At 35.9% G+C, this 19,640-nt stretch overlaps 2 protein-coding genes across 6 annotated transcripts in view; one reads left to right on the top strand and one right to left on the bottom strand.

Moving 5' to 3' along the window:
• The window catches only part of LOC150091204 (transmembrane protein 19), a 256,672-nt gene that overhangs the window by 145,139 nt on the left and 91,893 nt on the right, over window positions 1-19,640 (top strand). For 2 of the 5 annotated variants that reach the window (XM_090374664.1, XM_090374655.1), the window contains one exon: window positions 6,618-10,522. In XM_090374664.1, the coding sequence (XP_090230790.1) occupies window positions 6,618-6,784 (167 nt within the window). In that variant the 3' untranslated portion in view covers window positions 6,785-10,522. Of the gene's footprint in view, window positions 1-6,617; window positions 10,523-19,640 lie in introns of those variants that run through there. The other 3 variants (XR_016546997.1, XR_016546996.1, XM_090374660.1) reach the window with 3 other exon arrangements.
• The window catches only part of Prosbeta3 (proteasome subunit beta type-3), a 144,891-nt gene continuing 135,810 nt past the window's right edge, over window positions 10,560-19,640 (bottom strand). Inside the window, exon 6 of the mRNA XM_090374676.1 lies at window positions 10,560-10,705. Coding sequence (XP_090230802.1) covers window positions 10,657-10,705 — 49 coding nt within the window. The 3' untranslated portion in view covers window positions 10,560-10,656. The remainder of the gene's footprint in view (window positions 10,706-19,640) is intronic.

The following is a 19,640-nucleotide window of genomic DNA, read 5'->3' as shown; positions in this document are numbered from 1 at the left end:
AAAGTCAATGCACACTTACATAAAAATTCAAATTTTTAAATGAGCCAGATGAAAATGTTACCGAGAAGGAGATAACGGTAAAAGAATTAGATGAAATCTTTCGTATCGCAGCGAACCTCAAACAAAAGGTTTGAGGTTCTCCGGGACCCAGAGAAGATTGTTGTCGGCTATCGGAAATTGATTGACGGGTTCTAACCCCGGTCTAATCAAGTGTGTGCTAGGCACTGCTGCTCCTGCCCACCTGGCTACGGAGGCGGCCACAGGGTTGTTAAGGACACTAATGACAGTATGCTGCTGCAACAGGATCTGGAAAGGTTGAGCAAGATGGGCTGAGAGGTGGCAAATGAAGTTTAACATTGATAAATGTAAAGTATTACATATGGGAAACAGTAACCCCAGAGTAACGTATCAACTCTGTGGTATTACACTGACAGTGGTAAAAAATGAAAAGGATCTGGGGGTAATTGTGCAAGCAGATATGAAGTTTTCTGAGCAGTGCAGATGGGCTGCTAGAGTAGTTCATGGTGTCTTGTCAATGATATACAGGAATTTTTCTAGCAGGGATAAGGAGGTGATTATTCCCTTGTATAAAGCAATGGTCAGGCCACACTTTGGTTACTGTATACAAGTATAGAAAAAAGGCTTAGGTTGTCAAATTACAGTGCTTGGAGACTAGGCACCGACGAGGTGATCTGATAGAGGTGTGTAAAGCCTTGAATGGTTTGAGCATGCTCAATGCTGATGGGATTTTTCCTCTTGCTCAAAATAATCACCTCAGAGGGCATAAATTCAAATTGAGGAAAGACATATGTAGGATAGATGTGCGGAAATTTGCCTTTAGCCAGCGGGTAGTTTGCTGGTGGAAAAGAAAATCCCTTGTTGTGGAAGTTGATAGCCTAAATAAAATTAAGACTCAGCTGGACAGGTATTTCGAAAGAACGGAGGGATGAAATGGGAATGTTTTTTTGTTTTTTCGGCTGATGTTGCATAAGCCTGCTTTCTTGCATCATATGCCTCTGCTAATGCTAAAAAATGTTTGCATAGTTACCAAAATTTGTATGGTATATCTGTGATGCTCATTATAACAGTGATCGACTATGGGAATATGTGTAAATTAAAATCATTATGGTTTTTTCTGATCTCATTATTTCCATGCTTGTTTATAGCCAAGTTTGACCGTATTCATAGTTCCATAATTACCGAGAAAGAGACCAAAGAAATTTTGGGGATCATCTCCTGAAATCTGACAAAGTAGTCAGTCACCCTGTATATTAATGAGTAATAATTTCCATGCATGGCTACATTATAAACTGATAAAAACAGTACACACAGAAAAGTATGGCATTGGAGGCAAATTGCTGCTATGGATAAAGGGATGGTTGAGTGGCAATCAATGGACACCGTTCTTCCTGGACTAATGTTATTAGTGGTGTCCCCCAGGGTTCGGTGTTGGGTTCATTGTTGTTTCTGTATTTATTAATGATCAGGCTTAATGTCTAAGTTTGCAGATGATACGAAGGTCGGCAAGGTTGTTAGTGACACTAATGACAATATGCTGCTGCAACAGGATCTAGAAAAGTTGAGCAGTGGCAACGGAAGTTTAACATTGACAAATGTAAAGTACTGCATATGGGAAGCAGTAACCCCAGAATAACATATCTGCTGTGTGTTACTACACTAACAGTGCTATAGAATGAAAAGGACCTGGGGTAATTGTGCGGTCAGATATGAAGTTTTCTGAGTGGTATAGATGGTCTGCAAGAGTAGCTCATGGTGTCTTGTCACTGATTAGGACTCACAATGCCGGTCAAAATCTTAATACTGGTATTTCGGTATTTTTAATTTATGAAACTAGTATTTCAAAAAAAATCCCCATTTTTCTCAATAAATTTTAATAACAAATAGGTGCAATAAAGTAAGAAAAAACCAAGTAATCACTTGAATGTAAATCAATTTAAGTTTTAAATCAAACTTTTGTTACAATACTAAATAATTTAACATAGTTATTCTAAAAAAAAAAAAATATATATATATATATATACATTGAAACTGCAAATTTGATTATGTCTAAGCATCCACACTACCTGTCCAAAGAAAGTGAGCTCTTAAGAAACATAGGCAATCATTTAAACTGGATCTAATTTTGGCACATATTTAATTAGCAGCAGAAAACGTCCTTTTGGATTCTGTGCTGGTTGGTGCTATTGTACTAAGATAGTTGTAGACGAGTTGCAGTTACACCCTCCCTCTCATTTTCAAAAGAATCTTATTTTCTTTTTGACTTTTTATGGCACCATATCTGCATTAACAAAAGAAAGGGATTGACGTTTAAGCTTGGTGAGAAAACTAAATCTAAGATGTGGGGGGGGGGGGTTATTCCCCTGTACTGTATTGCCGTCAGTAGCCAGTGTTATGATTTTTTGTACAGCAGCTCTCCTCAAGCCCTAAGGCTCATACGCTACCTGACTACGTTAAAAAATCATAATTTGCAGGAGCTGAGGAATTTTCCCAGTTTCTCATGAGCAATGACACAAATAGTATAAAACAAAAGTCATTTATCATACAAAACTACTTGCAAGTATATATACAATTGGTATTCATTTATATCTAATCTATTCATTTTCCCCATTTAATCTGCTAATACATGCTATAATTTCCATAAAATCTCTCAATTAACAAAATATCATCTCTCTCTCTCTCTCTCTACAGCTGCGAACACTAAACTAATTCAATCTTAATCAGCAATGTCAATTCTCTTCACAACAGCAATCCATAAGCTGACTTATACTAACAATTCCATATACAGGGTGATTCATTACCATGCGACAATTTAGTTACAACTTCAACATTTTAGTTACAACTTCAACCAATAAACCAACTCAATACTAAACATTTCTGTAAATTTCTCGTAATTTCTTCAACTTCATTCTTTAAAATAATTACAGTTTTATCTAAGCACCCTTTTCAATATAATACAGTTCAGAGGAGTTACCTTCCTTCTCTTTCAGGGTGGGATTCCTTCCACGGAGTGTGGTGAAGTCTTTCTTCTTAGTTGAATTCTGCCGTATAGCTCTTCCAGTACTGTCTTATTTTGGGAACAGTTTTCTGTTATTACTGAAGGAAATTACCACAGCAGTAGTAGTAGCCAGGGCACTATCTGACTGGCTTGTTACTCAGTTCCGGATTAACTTCTAGCACAGGAATAAGCCTGGCGGAACTCTTCACTATATAGCAGGACACTCTGAACTGGACCCTGAATTGAACTCAGAACTACCACTGGAAGTCTGCATCCCCTCTACACAACAACTACAAACCAACTCTTTTGATGCGAGAACATTATTTATTTCCCTTATGTATTGCCGCCTATCTAATTTAAACCTGACCCAATTACAGTGTTATTCTTTAAATTCACTCTTCTTCCTTTGGTGGGAAAAGCAGAATGTATATCACTGAGAGAATCGTGTGGGGGAAAAAAATTGTTTTCCCCACATGACAAAACTCTTTCATCTTTTACCTCTAGTTCACCTGCTGACAATACATTTGAACTGCACTAAGTGTCGCAGCCTCAAGTGGTGGTGTAATAGAGGGATTAAACTCTTATTCAGAACTTTAACCCTTCTGCACCTGCCATGCTATTGTTACCATATTCCATTAATGCCCTACCAGGCCTACTCCCACTAATGGAAATATTTCCGTAATGATGTTTCTGTTATTCCTTAAGTGCTTTACTTCCACACAGTAAATATTTCTTACTAAGAGAAATATATTTGTAAGATTTTGTCTTAGTTCCGTGACGTTTTCAGGTTTCTGTTTCATTTGTATTGTGTATAACAATCCCTCTGTTGCACATTCAGTAATATTAATGAAAAGTTGAGCAGATGGATTAAGAAGTGGCAACGGAAGTTTAACATTGACAAATGTAAAGTAGTGCATATGGGAAGCAGTAACCCCAGAATAACATATCTACTGTGTGTTACTACACTAACAGTGGATTATTAATGATTTATTGTTGTCAATTTTATAACCTTTATGTGAATAAATCAAACAATTATTTTTTAAAATTAGTACCGAAATAGTGGAATTTTTGTTTCAATACTGGTATTTCAAATCGTGAAAAAAAATTACCAAGATCTCAGTATTGTAAGTCCTATCACTGATATATACAGGAATTTTTCTAGCAGGGATAAGGAGGTGATTATCCCATTATATGAGGTAGTGGTCAGGCCAAACCTTGAGTACTGTATACAGGTATGGAGGCCTCATTTTAAGAAGGATGTAGAGCTGCTGAAACAAGTACAGAGAAAGACAAGATTAGTGAATGGAACAAAGGATTGCTCTTACAAAGAAAGGCTTAAGTTTTGAAAATTACAGTGTCTGGAAACTAGACATGCACAAGGTGATCTGATTGAGGTGTATAAGGATTTGAATGGGTTGAGCATGCTCAATGCGGATGGGATTCTTCCTCTTCCTCAGAATAATCGCCTGAGAGGGCATAAATTCAAATTGAGGAAAGACAGTTGTAGGATAGATGTGTGGAAGTTTGCCTTTAGCCAGCGGGTGGTTGATTGCTGGAACAAACTTTCATCCGTCATTGTAGAACCTGATAGCTTAAATAGATTCAAGGCAGAATTTGGAACGAGTGGATGGGTGAAATGAGAAGTGTTTTTTTTTTTTTGGCTGATGCTATATAAGCTTGCTTTCTTGTATCATATGCTTTTGCTAATGCTAAGTGGAATGACAGTATGAATGACTCTGTTTTTCTTAACTAATACATTTTTAATCATTATAACTTGTGTTTACAGTATGTATAATGTACTAATGAGAAAAATAAAATCCACTGAAAATGATAAAATCAGAACAAAACTAATGTAATTCAAAGTTCCCTTGTTTTGAGAAATGAAAGGTTCTGAGTTTGAGTCTATAAAAAAATAGACACATTTGAAGGATGCAACCACCTTCAGTGTGGTTAATGAAATTATAACAAATAAAATCAACAGGGAGGATTGAATTTTTATTACATCTGTGAATATTAATTATTTCAATTTTATCATGTTTCATTTTCACACATTTTTGATTTATAACACTTTTTATATAAACACTATATCAAGATGTAATGACTTAAATATCACTGGATGAACAAAATTTTTATTGAAAGAAAACATCTTTAAAAAAAAAACTAGTTCAAATAATGGACTGAGAAGTAGTAATTGAAGTAGATTGACAAATTCAAGATACGTACTTCATATGGGTAATCCCAAATTAAATGTACCAAATTTGTGGTACCACACTGAGGGTAGTGGAGAATGAAAAACACCTGGGGATAATTGTGCAGTCAGATATCTGAGCAGTGCATACAGGCTGCCAGGATAGCTCATGGGATTCTAACTACTGGCTTATAGCTTAATCAAGCAGTCAAGTTTAAATTTCTGTGTTATCAGCATCTAAATGCCCATTTCATAATCAAATGTGTATTTAGATGCAGTTGCTGTGGTGCAAAGCAGCTGAAAAGTTACTAAATATATATAATTTACATAACTGAAAAGAAAACATAAGCATTCAGAGTAGTGGGCAGCAAAAGATTGAAATTGGTTCCATGTCTCAGACTGCTCATTTCCTGTGAAACGAGAGCTTGCTAAGCACAGTATTGTGTTACCACCTGACTTCCCACTATATGATGTTTCCTACCATATATACATATTTATTATTATATATTTTTTCTCATTTCCTATAAATTAAATATGAGGCTGCCACTTCTACAGAAAACCAGGTTATTTATGCAATTTAAGATGCTAACTGTGCTATCCAGTCAGAATGATTCTAGAACTGCTACTAGCAGTTATACCAGTCATGACAAAAGGCATTACTTCTCAAGGAGAATACTTTGAAAGAGCCACTGTCTAGGTTTAGCTATGTTTAATATTTAATGCGAGTTCAGGAACTTTCTGACTGTACGACTTAAAAAAATAAGTACGAACTTTTTGACTGTACGACTTATACATACAAAAAAAAGGGGGGGGGGGAGATGAAACAATTTACATGGTAGATGGAAGCATATCTACCACTTCTTAAAAGGATATGATTCCTTTAGTTTTTAATATCTAAAGATATTAAAAAATCCATTAATTTTTAATATATCAAACCCATTATTTTTAGCACATGCCATAAGACTTAAAATGCCATTGAAATAAACTGTTTTTGAGCTTCATTATTTATCATTACAGTTTAGTGTTAAACTATGAATGATGCTTGGTATATATACTAGTTAGTCTCAGTGCTTGTGAACAGACTCGTTTGTAGTACATTTACAGAAAGTTTGGAGTCCTGGTGTGTGTGGAATTGTAACTATAAAATTTAATTCAGTTCATTTTTATCAAATAGTGCAATGCCTGTTGAAATAAATAACTATTTTAGACTAGAGGTGTTCGAAAGGAATAAATTTAAAAAAATTGTCTATACTAGAGAAATTAGAATTTGTGTGCAAAAAAATTTTTTGTATAGTCTTATTTGAATTAATTATTCAATTAGATTTTATAGATTTTAGGACTGCTCAATTATGTTTTATGACTTGTGTGTATAATGTATGTATATCTATATATGTGTATACACTCTGTTTATAGGTCTAAACACAAGGACAGGCAAAATAGTGGATCATCCAGGAGAGGAAGTAAAATATATCAGTGGTTCACCTATTCTTGATAACAATTCTGTTAACTTAGTTACTACATCTATCATAGCTGTGATGATACCAACTGCTGCAGCTGTATTTTGGGATATTTTCAAATGAAGCTTGATATTTACAGGGTAATATACAGTACTGTCATATATACTATTACAAGGTTTGAGCAATGAAATATCTAAACAAAATTTTAACATTAATTAGTGTGTTCTTTTTGTGATATCAAAAGAATTATGTTGCTCCCTTTGCAGGTTAACAAAGTGACAAAGAAAATCAAAATAGCTGTCATAGCTGTATCATACAAAGCAGGGAAATCTATATCCAGCATTTTAAAATTGCTCTAAACAATAGGAATTAGCTGACAGTTTGTCTACCATGTTATCAAAATATTGAGAAACATGCAGAGAATAGTTGGGCAAAAATGTAGTCAGACAGACAAAGTAGAGTTTTCTTCAAGTTATTCTGGAGCTTTTCAGTTTGTATAACATGTGATTTGGACTGTAAGCGTATTGTAGGAATACCTATTGCCATAACATACAGTCCTCAAATTGGACTAGAACACTACTCTCATTGAAATTTTGTCTATAAAATTAAGCTCAAATGTATTACAGCTGTTAGCCTTTGAAGTTTGAACATATTCATAATTAATGAATTCAGTCACAGTTTCTGAATATTAGAACCAATAACTGGTGTATAACATCTGGATGAGATGGATAAATTTAAAAGTATATAATTTTGTTTTCTGTTGCCAAATATTATGGTTCTAGTTGATAATATTTTCCATTTCAAGCATTAGTGAACTATATGAACTAGCATAGAACTTCATATGGTATTCTAGAGGTATCCTCAGTAGTGTATGTTGAAAATCCTAAAATAAGCAATCAACCAGCCACAGAATTTGTGACTGCACAAAGCCATTCTGAGGTGGTCAACCTTGACCACTTCTGAAGTTTTGATCAAGAAATTGGTTCTGGGGATGCATATTCCATAAGAAAGCACAGAAGATGTATGCAAAGTGTATGCATAGAGCTCTTGCTCTGTGCATACATTTGGTAATATATTAAAGTTATGATCAAGGCTAATAATAATAATAATCATCTAAATCTCCATGAAAAGCAGTTCCACCTTCTCCTTTGAGCCCAAGTGACAAAGTGATTATTTGGTTGAAACAGTTTAATTTGTTAATATGGAGTAGCTCTTTTGTACTACAAGAATAAAAGGGAAATTCATATTTTTTCCTAAAATTATCTTAAATAACCCAGCCATTTGATCATCTGGTAGCACTGTTCCTGTTTCAGATTGTTATAGGGGATTAATTACCTGATGGGTGTACCTATATATATATAGAGGCTAAGATGATGGGTAAAAAGTTCTTCCATACTAATATCATCTCCAAGATGAGAACAAGGCACTAACAAATTATGAAGCACGGGTGATATAATTCTTAGTCTTGTTAATATCTCATTTATCAGAAGCTGGAGGACCACAACTTTGGATCCCATTTTATCTTATAAACTCTCCTAGCATTGGGGTCATATTTACCTGGGGGGTTGGTGGAACCAACTCTTGGGGCTAAAAGCAGCTGAATAAATCTTCAATCTTTTCCACCATTATAGCTCACAAACTTTGTATCATGATGCTCGGAGTGATTGTGATACTTAATCCTGAAGGACCAAGAAGGGAAATGCATAAACAAGATTGTGCACAATTTCTCATAATTCACTCTTTGACAGATCAGCCCAAGAGTAGATATTGAGAAATGTGTATAAAATACTGCTCATCCAATGAAAATGGTTAAGGCTCCCATCAGAAAACCAAAAGATCCAAAAGGTATACAGAAACTGCTAAAATTTACAACCTTCAGTGGTGTTTCTATCAGAGAAATCAGTCCTTGTCACATTAAACACCTCTAAGGGAGTCAGAGCATATTTAGATCTCCTAAATGTGCCAGAAGTAGTAGCACAAGAAACAAAAAGAGAATGACTAAAAAAAAAGTGGAGAATTCATACATCATACGAGGATGGGCCGTAAGTATGCCCCTCATTACAAAACTTTTGAAGGAATAGACATCAAAAAAGGAAAGAATGTACTTGTAAATAACATATGTCTTTAATTTTAATATTTTTCAATATATGTTCCACCTAACTCATAAATTTCAGCAAGTTCTTAAGAAGTGTTTGATATTTAAGTAAGATGGTTTTGGTCGAGAGGCTAACCATCTCTTCCTAGTTTCTTTGGTCAAATCTATATTATGATATACAGAACAAATTCACATTCCATCAACAAAATTCTTCCCAATGTTATGTGCCTGCTGTGAAGTTGCACATTGTCCTGCACTCTACTGATTGTGTTTCAAAAAAGAAGGGAAATTTTTTTTCCCCCCAGCAGTAAGAATACACAGTATCTGTACGTTGTTTGAAATGAGTGAAATGGTCCAAAAGTGCATTTCAGACATAATATGGTCTTACACACACACACACACAGTGTGTCCAAAAAAATGTACACACACTTTATCAGCCCATAACTCAGCAACCGTTTTTTCTTTTTCAGTTGCAAGTTGGTGGTAATAATGGAGAAGACCAGATTTACACTTGAACAGCAGAACTTTGTGTTGAAGTAGTATTGGAAGTCGAAAAATATCAACAATGTCCAGAGACAGTTTAGGAGTGAACGCTGAACCACCAACATGTCTCACAATTTTGTGTATTTGTGATAAGTTTGAAGTGGATGGCACTGTGTGAAAAATGTACACAGTCAGGAAGACCTTGCACGTCCACTAGCCCCACAAGATCATAACAGGTGCTGGAACTTTTCTGACAAACACCTTATGAAACAGCAATCCAAATCCAGTGTGCATAACATTTTAAAGCATGGAAAAGGTACATTCCAAGATTAGTGCAGGCCCTGAATGAAGATGATCCTGATCGCAGAGTTGAATTTTCCGAGTGGTTTTTAAGAAAATCTGCAGAGGGCGCTCTGCCAATAAGAACATTTGGAGTGATGGGGCAACATTCAAGTTGAATGGTACAATTAATCACCACAATTGTTCATACTAGGTAATCAAGAATCCACATGTTACCAAGAAACATTTGAATTTACCAGGCATTACAGTGTGGTGTGGATTATCATCCTTGAGTTTGATTGGACCATTCTTTTTTTATGTAACTGTTACTGGTGCTGTTTACCTCAACTTACTTCAGGAATCAATCACCCCACACATTCATGAGCTATTGGAGGATAATGATGAATTTTATTTTCAAAACAATGGGGCACCACACCTCCCCATTTTCATTGTAATGTTAGAGCTTATCTGGATAAAACTTTCTCAAACATATGAATTGGACGGAGAGGCAGTGTTGAGTTCTCTCCGCATTATTCAGATGTAACGCAATTGGATTTTTATTTATGGGGATACTTCAAAGATGCCACAAAATCAGCAACAATTACAAGATGTCTTAGTTGATGTATGCAATTCAGTTTCCCGAGAATGGACAATTTGAATACTTGCATTAATGCATATTTTTTCTTGATTATAAAATTGAATTTATGAAAATAAACATAGAAGTTATTAACAATCAAAGTGTATATACATTTTTTCTGGACACCCTGCATATATATACTTACACTTGAACAGCAGAATACTTGTTGTATTTGTTACATAAGCACAGCTATGTAACAAATACAACAAATTACTGCTGCAGTCAAGGCGTGACTCTTGCCAATCCACCTGACACTTATAAGGATAAAACAATATTCGTCTTCAGCAGTTTTAATGCATGTGTCTTATCACTGTGGGCCCTATACATCCCAGACTTTTCTCCATACATTTTTGAAACATCCTAAAAGGTAGTAGAGGAGATGAAATTAAATGGAATAGACTTACTTAATTCAATATTTTATTAACTGAACATTCTCAAGTAGATGTGTATAAACATCGAACAATGTAATTGTAACCTACATAAAAGGCAAGTAAAAATAGTTTAATCCATCCGTGTCTTCAGTGTTTTCATAGTCACTTTATCCTTTTCACTGAAACAAATTAAGAACTTAGTTATTAAACTGAATTAATTGAAATGAAAAACAATTTAATAAAATTAATCTGACAGTAAATTAAAATGTAGATAACCTAAATAATGAAGTTTTTCGATTTGAAAAAGTTCCCTATGTGAGTACGATTTTCTTCAACCTTCAGATGAATCCTAATGTGACATATTCCCAGAATTGTGTGGTCAAAGCATCTATTTAACTTATAAAAATAGTTATGTTAGTTTTCTGTGTAATAGTAACTGCAGGTGGCACACTCTGTCCTGCTAATGCTCCTATTTGCTTATAACTATGCATCATTTGGTGTTCTCATATTAATTTGTGTTTGTGGAAAAACTGAAAACTTCACTACTATATAATCAACCTTGAGACTAAATAAGAAGTCCTATAAAAAGGATCAATATTTTAATATTAATATTAAAATTTTAATATTAATATTAACTGAATTACTATCAACAATTTACAAGCAGGTGATATTCACTGGACTTAATGCCATTCAAGATGCAAGAAAGCATGCGTATGAGCTTATGCAGCATCAGCCAAAAAAACACACCATTCCCTCCAAATGCCTTTCCAATTCCAACTTAAATTTATTCAACCTATCAACTTCCACGACAGATGTAAGTTTGTCCCAGCAATTAACCACCCACTGGCTAAAGGCAAATTTCTGCACATCTATTCTACATCTGTCTTTTCTTAATTTGAATTTATGCCTCCTTAGGTTCGTAATCTGAACAAGTGGAAGGATCCCATCAGAATTCAGCGTGCTCAACCCATTCAAGGCCTTATACACCTCAGTCAGATCACCGTGCAGGTGCCTAGTCTCCAGGGACTGCAATTTGCAGAACTTAAGCCTCTCTTGGTAAGAGGATCCCTTCATTCCCCTCACCAATCTTGTTGCCCTTCTCTGTACACGGTCCAGTAAATCTACATCCTTCCTAAAATGAGGCCTCCAGACCTGTACGCAGTACTCAAGGTGTGGCCTGACCATTGCCTTATACAGAGGGACAATCACCTTTTCCCTGCTAGCAAAATTCCTATATATCATTGACAAAACCCCATGACCTGCCCTGGCAGCCTGTCTGCATTGCTCAGAAAACTTCATATCTGACTGCACAATTACTCCCAGGTCTTTTTCATTTTCTACCACCTTAAGTGTAGTACCACGCAGTTGGCACGTTTCTCTGGGGTTACTTCTACCCATATGCAGTACTTTGCATTTCTCAAGGTTAAACTTCAGTTGCCACTTCTCAACCCATCTGCCCAAATTATCTAGATCCTGTTGCAGTAGCACACTGCCATTACTGTCATTAACAACCCTGCCAACCTTTGTATCATCTGCAAACTTCAACATTAAGCCTGATATACCTTCATCAATATCATTGATAAATATACAAAACAGTTTGGTTTGGTTTGGTTTGGTTTTTAATGGCGCATTGGCAGCTAAGGCCATAATGCGCCAAGACAAATTTAAAATGTTATTAAACATTTTGGTAGCAAAAGCTACCACGTCAAACAAAGAATTATTATGTTAACAAGGTATAAAAGTAAAACCATAAAACTTACATCTTTGTATAAACATTAATAGATTGTAAGAAGTTAAAAACGTCAGACATATTGTCTCTGTCACCTATAATTTGACTGAGTGTAAATGGCTCAGTCAAATTATTAAAATCAGTAAAACACAAGCGTCGTGCTTCAGTAATAACAGGACATTCTACAAAAAGATGACTGACGGTTAAAATAACATTACAATTCTCGCACATAGGTGGGTCATCCGCCCTCAGCAAATAGGAATGTGTTAGATGACTATGACCTATGCGGAGCCGAGCAAGAACAACTTCCTCTCTTCGGACCCTGCATATACAAAACAGTGAACCTAACACCGAACCCTGTGGGACTTCACTAATAACATTAGTCCAAGAAGAGCAGCACCCATTGATTACCACCCTCTGTCTTCTCCCACTTAACCATCCTTTTATCCATTGTAGCAACTTACCTTTAATACCATTCTGCTCCAATTTATAGTGACCAACCCACAAGTTCCAGTCAATATCTGGAAATCCCCCATTATAAGACATTCTGATTTACTGGCCCACTATTTCTCTGTATCATTGTTCTCATTCGAGTCATTAGGCCTATAACACACTCCTACTCTTATTTTTGCTTTCGCAGTGCTTATGTCACACCAAACTGACTCAACAGTGCACTGTTCATCTATATCAACTGGGTGCACTTCTTTTGATTTTATGTTTTTCTTAATTGGTATCCGATGTAGCAGGGTGGAAGGCAGGTGTTACAGAGAATAAGAATTTTGTCTACACTATGTGTTAGTTGACTAAGCAACATTAAAGAATGGTAAAATTTAAATCAATCAAGGACATACAGGAACATACAAAGGGTACTAGGAAAGTTTTGCAATATGACGCAACAATGAATCACAGGAAGCTGCTTGTTGCTGCATGTTGAGCCATGTTCATACGTGCATAGTAGCCGCCGCGCCAAGTCGATGGGCTCAGTTATTCATTAGTAGTGAGAGTGTAAAGTGCTTGCGATGGCATCGTGGTCACGAAATGAGATAAGGACAGTTTTGCGGTATAATTTCGTGCGTGGTTTAACCATAGACCAGTGCTTAGAAGAAATGACTCTTGCACTAGATGATGATTGTCCACATCGTACAACGATATTCAGGTGGTATAGAGAATTCCAAATGGGAAATTTCACTCTGGAGGATTCTGAGAGGCCGGGAAGGCCACGAACGTCAGTTACGGAAGAAAACGTTACTGTTGTGAGGAAAATGCTTGATGAAAACAGGCGAGTGACCTACCAACAGATAGAGGATACTTTGGGCCTAAATGCACCAGCAATTCGTTCGATTCTGCAAGATCATTTGCACGTGAAGAAACTTTGTTCTCTCTGGGTGCCGCATCAACTGACTGAAGAGCAGATGACACGACGTGTGACTTGGTGCCGGGAGATGTTAAAAAAGTTTGATAAGGGACAATCTCGGTATGTGAACAACATCGTGACGGGTGACGAGACTTGGCTGTACTATTACGATCTGCCGACCAAGGCTCAAAACAAAGTATGGGTCTTTGATGATGACGACACACCCGTAATTGTCAGAAAATCCCGATCTGTAAAGAAGAAAATGATAGCTGTATTTTTCAAATCGAGTGGAATTGTGGAACGTGTCGTTTTGGACACGCAGAAGACAGTCACAGCTAAGTGGTATACTGAACAATGCCTGCCTAAAGTCATTGGATCTATGAAGAACCTGCGGCCAAAGTCAAGAATGGACACCTGGTACCTCCATCACGATAATGCTGCAGCTCACCGCGCCAAAGCCTGCACCGAATATTTGACCACGACAGGACTGAAACTTCTCGAGCACCCTTCCTACAGTCCAGACCTTGCTCCCTGCGACTTTGCACTGTTCCCGCATGTGAAAATGAAGCTAAAAGGGAGGCGGTTTTCCAGTGATGAGGACCTTCTACGGGCTTGGGACAACGAGTGTGCTTTACTCCCTAGTGAAACCTGGCAGAACTGGTTTAAAGATTGGTTTCGGAGGATGGAGAGGTGTATTGAATGTAGAGGAAATTACTTTGAAAAAATTAAATAAACAAAGCTGTATTGCAAAACTTTCCTAGTACCCTTTGTACATATATTAACGGCTCCAACCTATACATGATTCCAGAGCCAACTTATCCTAATAAGGGCTGTTTTTAATCTAAAAAAAAATCACTTAAACAGATTCAGTGTAGCAACTAAACCAAACACCATTTAATAAGCCATACATGTGTGTGTGTGTGTGTGTGTGTGTGTGTGTGTGTGTGTGTGTGTGTGTGTGTGTGTGTGTGTGTGTGTGTAGCAGTATCTATATGTACTGCTCTGTGACTAAATTGGCTAGTGCTATACATCAGAGTTGGGCAAAATTTATTCTGACCAGTGAATAAACAACTACAATTATAGTTGAAATGTTTGCTAGCATGTGTAATCACTAAATTTTCATGCATTTGGCTGTCATTCATCACTGCATATCAGCTGCTAATCATTATTCATGACTAAAATTAGTCATTTTGACTAATGATTAATTAATAATTCTTTGCTGTGCATCAAAGCAGATGAGTTATAAACCATGAAAAATCGACATTTGATTTTGGAAAAGGCTATTTTCAATTAAAAAATTACTGCATAAACATTCTTAACCTTGGAACTTTTTTTTTTATTATTGAAATCTACAAAAAATATTCACCAGGAAGAAAACGTTTCCATCCATTAACACAACAGAATAATATTTTTTCATTATTCTTCATGCTAAAGGAAACTAATTTGAAGGCTTTAAAAAAAATTGTGAGTTTGCTTTAAGCAAAATCTCATTTCAAAATTTTTGTCTGAGTGTGTGTTCAATTTGGGCAAGTTAGCATTAGTTATAGTTGCATAACTAAACAATTGACTGGAGCAGATGATGGTAAGAGAGTATTACATTTGCAAAAAAAAAAAAAAAAAACCTTTTTGAGTTCCACACAGTTGTTTAAGATTTCTACTACAGTCATTAAAAAAACGTAAAACCTGTAGCTCTGCTTCTGATGTCATTGTTGAAGTTTGCTCAATTATACGGTTTTTTGTTCCAAAATCAAAAAAAGTCTGTTGATCCATATCACTTGCTCAGTTAATTCTGTAGTCACAAAATTATAGATGTCTTTGAACCTTTCGTTGATACTTTTGAGAAACAATTCCACTAAGGATTTACCGAAGACCCGCTGCCTTTCATTTAACTTTTCCAGTTTTTGATACAATGCAATCAATGTGGGTATTATAGCACCATAATAGCTGTAGCTCTCTCCCTGCAATATATCTAATGCATCTGCAACAGGTTTTGCATAATCCAAATGTTCTATATAGACAAATTCTTGTTCTTTAATTGCATTCTTGAACTGGGGAAGATTGTTGGAAATCCAAGGTGGTGGAAGTGCTGTGTGTGTGTGTGTGTGTGTGTGTGTGTGTGTGTGTGTGTGTGTGTGTGTGTGTGTGTGTGTGTGTGTGAGCTCCTGAGTTCCTTGAAGAAAAAAGAAATAGTTAAGTTTAAGTTGTAATATTCAAGGAGAATAGAAGTTTCTCAAGTGAATATTGTGTTTGAAGTTTTATACAAGATTAGTTTCAAGTTATTGAAGGTTGTAATTTCAGCCTTCATAATGGCTGCCATTATAGCAATAATCGCTATCAAGTTTGACATGGCAGACAGGTTTGTGAAGTATAATTGGAATTGTCTTAGGTTTTATATTTAGGAATTCTCAAATTAGTGTTTAAGATTCTAGTTTATATTTTACTGGGTTAAGGCTTGGTATTAAATTAACTAGTTTATGTTCAATGTGAGCTTAACTCAGGAAACAGTAATTGGAGTTGCACAAGTTGACACCATTTTGTTTCTTTCACTGTCCTTTAGTTTTATCCTGTGAGGTTGGTGGGTTATTTTAATAGTTTTAAATTATAAATGTACTTTTTGACTGGATTTAAAAGTTTTTTTATGGGATGAGAATAGTTAAGTCCCCATGGCAACATAGTAATGGACTTATGGGATAATTTGGAAACAAAGGCTTATAATGTTTTCACAGAGAACATAGTTCTCTGTGAAAACAAAGGTAGACTTAAAAGGAAAGTGAACAAAGACAGTGAAAGTTATTCCTCAAAAGTCAGGAAGTCTGATACTGAGAAGAAAGTTCCAAAAGTTATGATTATCAAACCAGTGATGAAGTGAAAACTAAAATTTTGTGTGAAGGACACAGTTAAGGTCAGAAATGTTAGACCTATACATGATAGAGCTGTCACTGTAGAAGCCAAGGGTGATGACGATATTGAGAAACTTAAAGGTTGTTCGAGAATACAAGATATTGGTTTGAAATATGTGATTCCTAAACCTATATATCCTAAGATAGTGCTATCTGATATTGAGAAGGAAGAATTGCTTAAACAATTGTGATTAAATTTTTTTAAAGATAATATGTAATAAGTTTTTAGAGGGAATTGAGGTTCAGACTATAAATAAAAATAAGAGTTCTAACATGAATAATTGGGTAGTTAAAGTGTCTCCTGTATTGTGGCAAATTATTAAAAAAAGAACAAGATTTATATCCGTTGGGCAGCCTACAAATACAAAGAGATTTTTACAGTAGTTAAATGTTTAATGTATGGGCATGTGACTAAATACTGCAGGAAGGAGGTGCTGTGGTTACTGTTCTATTGAAGGATACTCTTTCCAGAACTGCGGTAAGAGGAAAAAAAGTTAATGCTGTACATGTGGCTGTTGATAAAAATTGTCCAGACTTAAGGGCTTTGGAGATATTTAAAAAGAAGATTAATTACAGTTAGAGAAGTAAGTGTTTTACAATTGAGTGCTCAGAGATCTAAAAGTGTTGCCACTCAAATCAGTTATTAGATGGGAAAGGATGATATAGCAGTTGTCCTCCTGCAGGAGCCGCATGCAGCATGTAAACAAGTAAGACAATACCCACTGAGCCATAAGATTATATCTGGCGATAACTCGCTGGGTGTCGCAATGATTTTGCTGCTAGTAAGGTTTTGGCCTCCTGTAGCAAAATTAATGTATGTTGTGAGGTGATCTGTGGCACTGGCAGGATCTGCTTGTTGTTATACTGTCAGTATTCTGATGATAGAGTCATGTGTGGGATGTCTGGAAGGTGTTGACAAGATGGTTTGCTTCTGTGAGGTGATAGTTGCTATTGACTCCAATACAAATTCTCCACTCTGGGATAGTGAAAGATGAAGTTCTTGAAGAGTTTGTAGCTACCTCTTGAATGGAGATATTAAACACACAACACAATGCTTCGACAAACAGTCCATCGGCAGTCACACATTGACTTTACCATGGCAATCTAAGCTATCAAGAACAAAGTTCTTAACAAATTGGTAGGTGTTCGAAGAATACACAACCAGTGATCATAACAGCATCTCCTTCAGTATTGTTAAAGAGATGAAATAAGAGAATGTTGTGATCTTGGGAGATATTTGATGAAAAATGCAGTCTGGCCGAAGTTCTAAAGTTTGTATAAGGTATGTTAATGAAATAGATTGGCAAATATTAACATCTGAACAGTATGCCAGAAAATTGACTGAAATTTTAGTGGAAATTTGTAATTCATATATGAAAAAGAAGATGGTTACAAAGCCAGTTTTCTGGTGGAATCAGAACTTGCTCAATTCAGGTCTCAAACTATGAAACTGAGAAGGCAATATCAGAAGCATCGAAGATATAGCAATTTAGATATATGTAGTATAGAAAGCAAATAAAACAATATGTTAAAGCTGTCAGTAGGGCTAAGGTTATGTCGTGTAGAAAATACATTGAAACTGAGAAGGCAATATCAGAGGCATTGAAGGTACAGCAATTCAGATATACAGTGGAACCTCTATATTAGTCATTAATCCGTTCCTGAGGGACAGACGAATACTGAATCGGATGAATATAGAATTAATTTTTCCATAGGAATTAACTAAAATTGGAATAATCCATTCCCAGCCCCGAATCTGATACATAAATAAATAAAAATTTAACCAGAGCTTTATCTTTACTGAGGAGCAATGATGGCAGAAGCTGAAGAGGAAAGGAATTATTGTTTAGAACGGGAGTCACCCTCCATTAAAACATAACTCCAGTTCTTGTGAACGATGTCTTTTTTGTCCCTTTCTCGACAATTCACTAGCACTCAATTCAGCGAAGAACTTGTTGTCCAATGTCGTCTCTGTTTCTGTCTATTTTTTAAAATTTTCCGAAAGTAGCCAATAACATTATCATTGAATGAATTTATATTTTGATTAACTACGGCAATGTTCAGGTGCCACTTCTAGACCATACTCTGCATTTTGGCCCAACTGGACAGCATTTCCTTAATGTCAGCAGTTGGGATGCTGCCTTTACTTGACCCTTCCTTCTCTGATGAAATTTCCTCTGCTGCTTCAGCTTCCTGTTCTTTATGAAGGTGCAACAGTTCCTCTGTGGTGAAACTCCCATGGTTCTACCAATTCCTCTACATTCTCACTAGCTGACTGTGTGGGTGATTGCACAAGGCTAGGATGGCCATTTGGTGGGTGACCTTTCGTGACGAATATAGGGGCTGACGGACAAATATAGAGGTTTCATTGTATGTAGTGTTTATTTAGAAATGTATAGAGAGCAAACGAAACGATATGTTAAAGCTGTCAGTAAGGCTAAGGTTATGTCGCAGAGAAAATATGTTGAAGAGCAAGAGCCCAAGATTCATGGAGTACTGTTTTTATAGTACTAACAAATAAGAAAAATCCATCTGAAGTTGTTAATACCATTGGAGTTGGCGGTTCGGTATGTTAGACTTATACCTTGAGAAGTGTCTCTTTTTTACCGAGCACATCAAGTTTTTGAAAAAACCAAGGTTCAAACATTGTATGCCAAGCTTTGGAGGATTGTTAGAACAGATTGGGGATCAAAGAATGATCTTTCAATTTATTATATGACTGTTTGTTCCTCTCAGTTGTGACCTATGCCTCTTGAGCTTGTGTTCATAAAATTAATAATGTTATTATAAAAAAATATTTGATTCAAGCTCAGAGATTTACTCTTCTTCGGTTAACACATGCATGCCAAACTGTCTCCTCTGAAACCTGAAACTACATGTAATCTCTAGAAGGCTTCCTGTTCAGTATGGGATCTTGTTGGTTGGATTATTATTTATATAAAACATAATACTAGAAGGACTACTTTGGGCATAACATCTTCCCCAGAGGAAAATAGTTGATTTAAAATCTGAGAAAAAGAGAATTCTTTTGCAAATAATGGACATGTGGCAAGATGATTGGGAAAATGCAGAGTAAGGCCATCGACCTTTGTTTTACCCAAATAATAAAATTATAAATCCAGGGCTTCAAT

This window comes from Mastigoproctus giganteus, chromosome 1 (assembly GCF_048544385.1).
Source record: "Mastigoproctus giganteus isolate SK-2022 chromosome 1, ASM4854438v1, whole genome shotgun sequence".
Classification (NCBI taxonomy): domain Eukaryota; kingdom Metazoa; phylum Arthropoda; class Arachnida; order Uropygi; family Thelyphonidae; genus Mastigoproctus; species Mastigoproctus giganteus.
The sequence above is the reverse complement of the archived record's forward strand: the minus strand, read 5'-3'. Positions and strand labels throughout refer to the sequence as shown.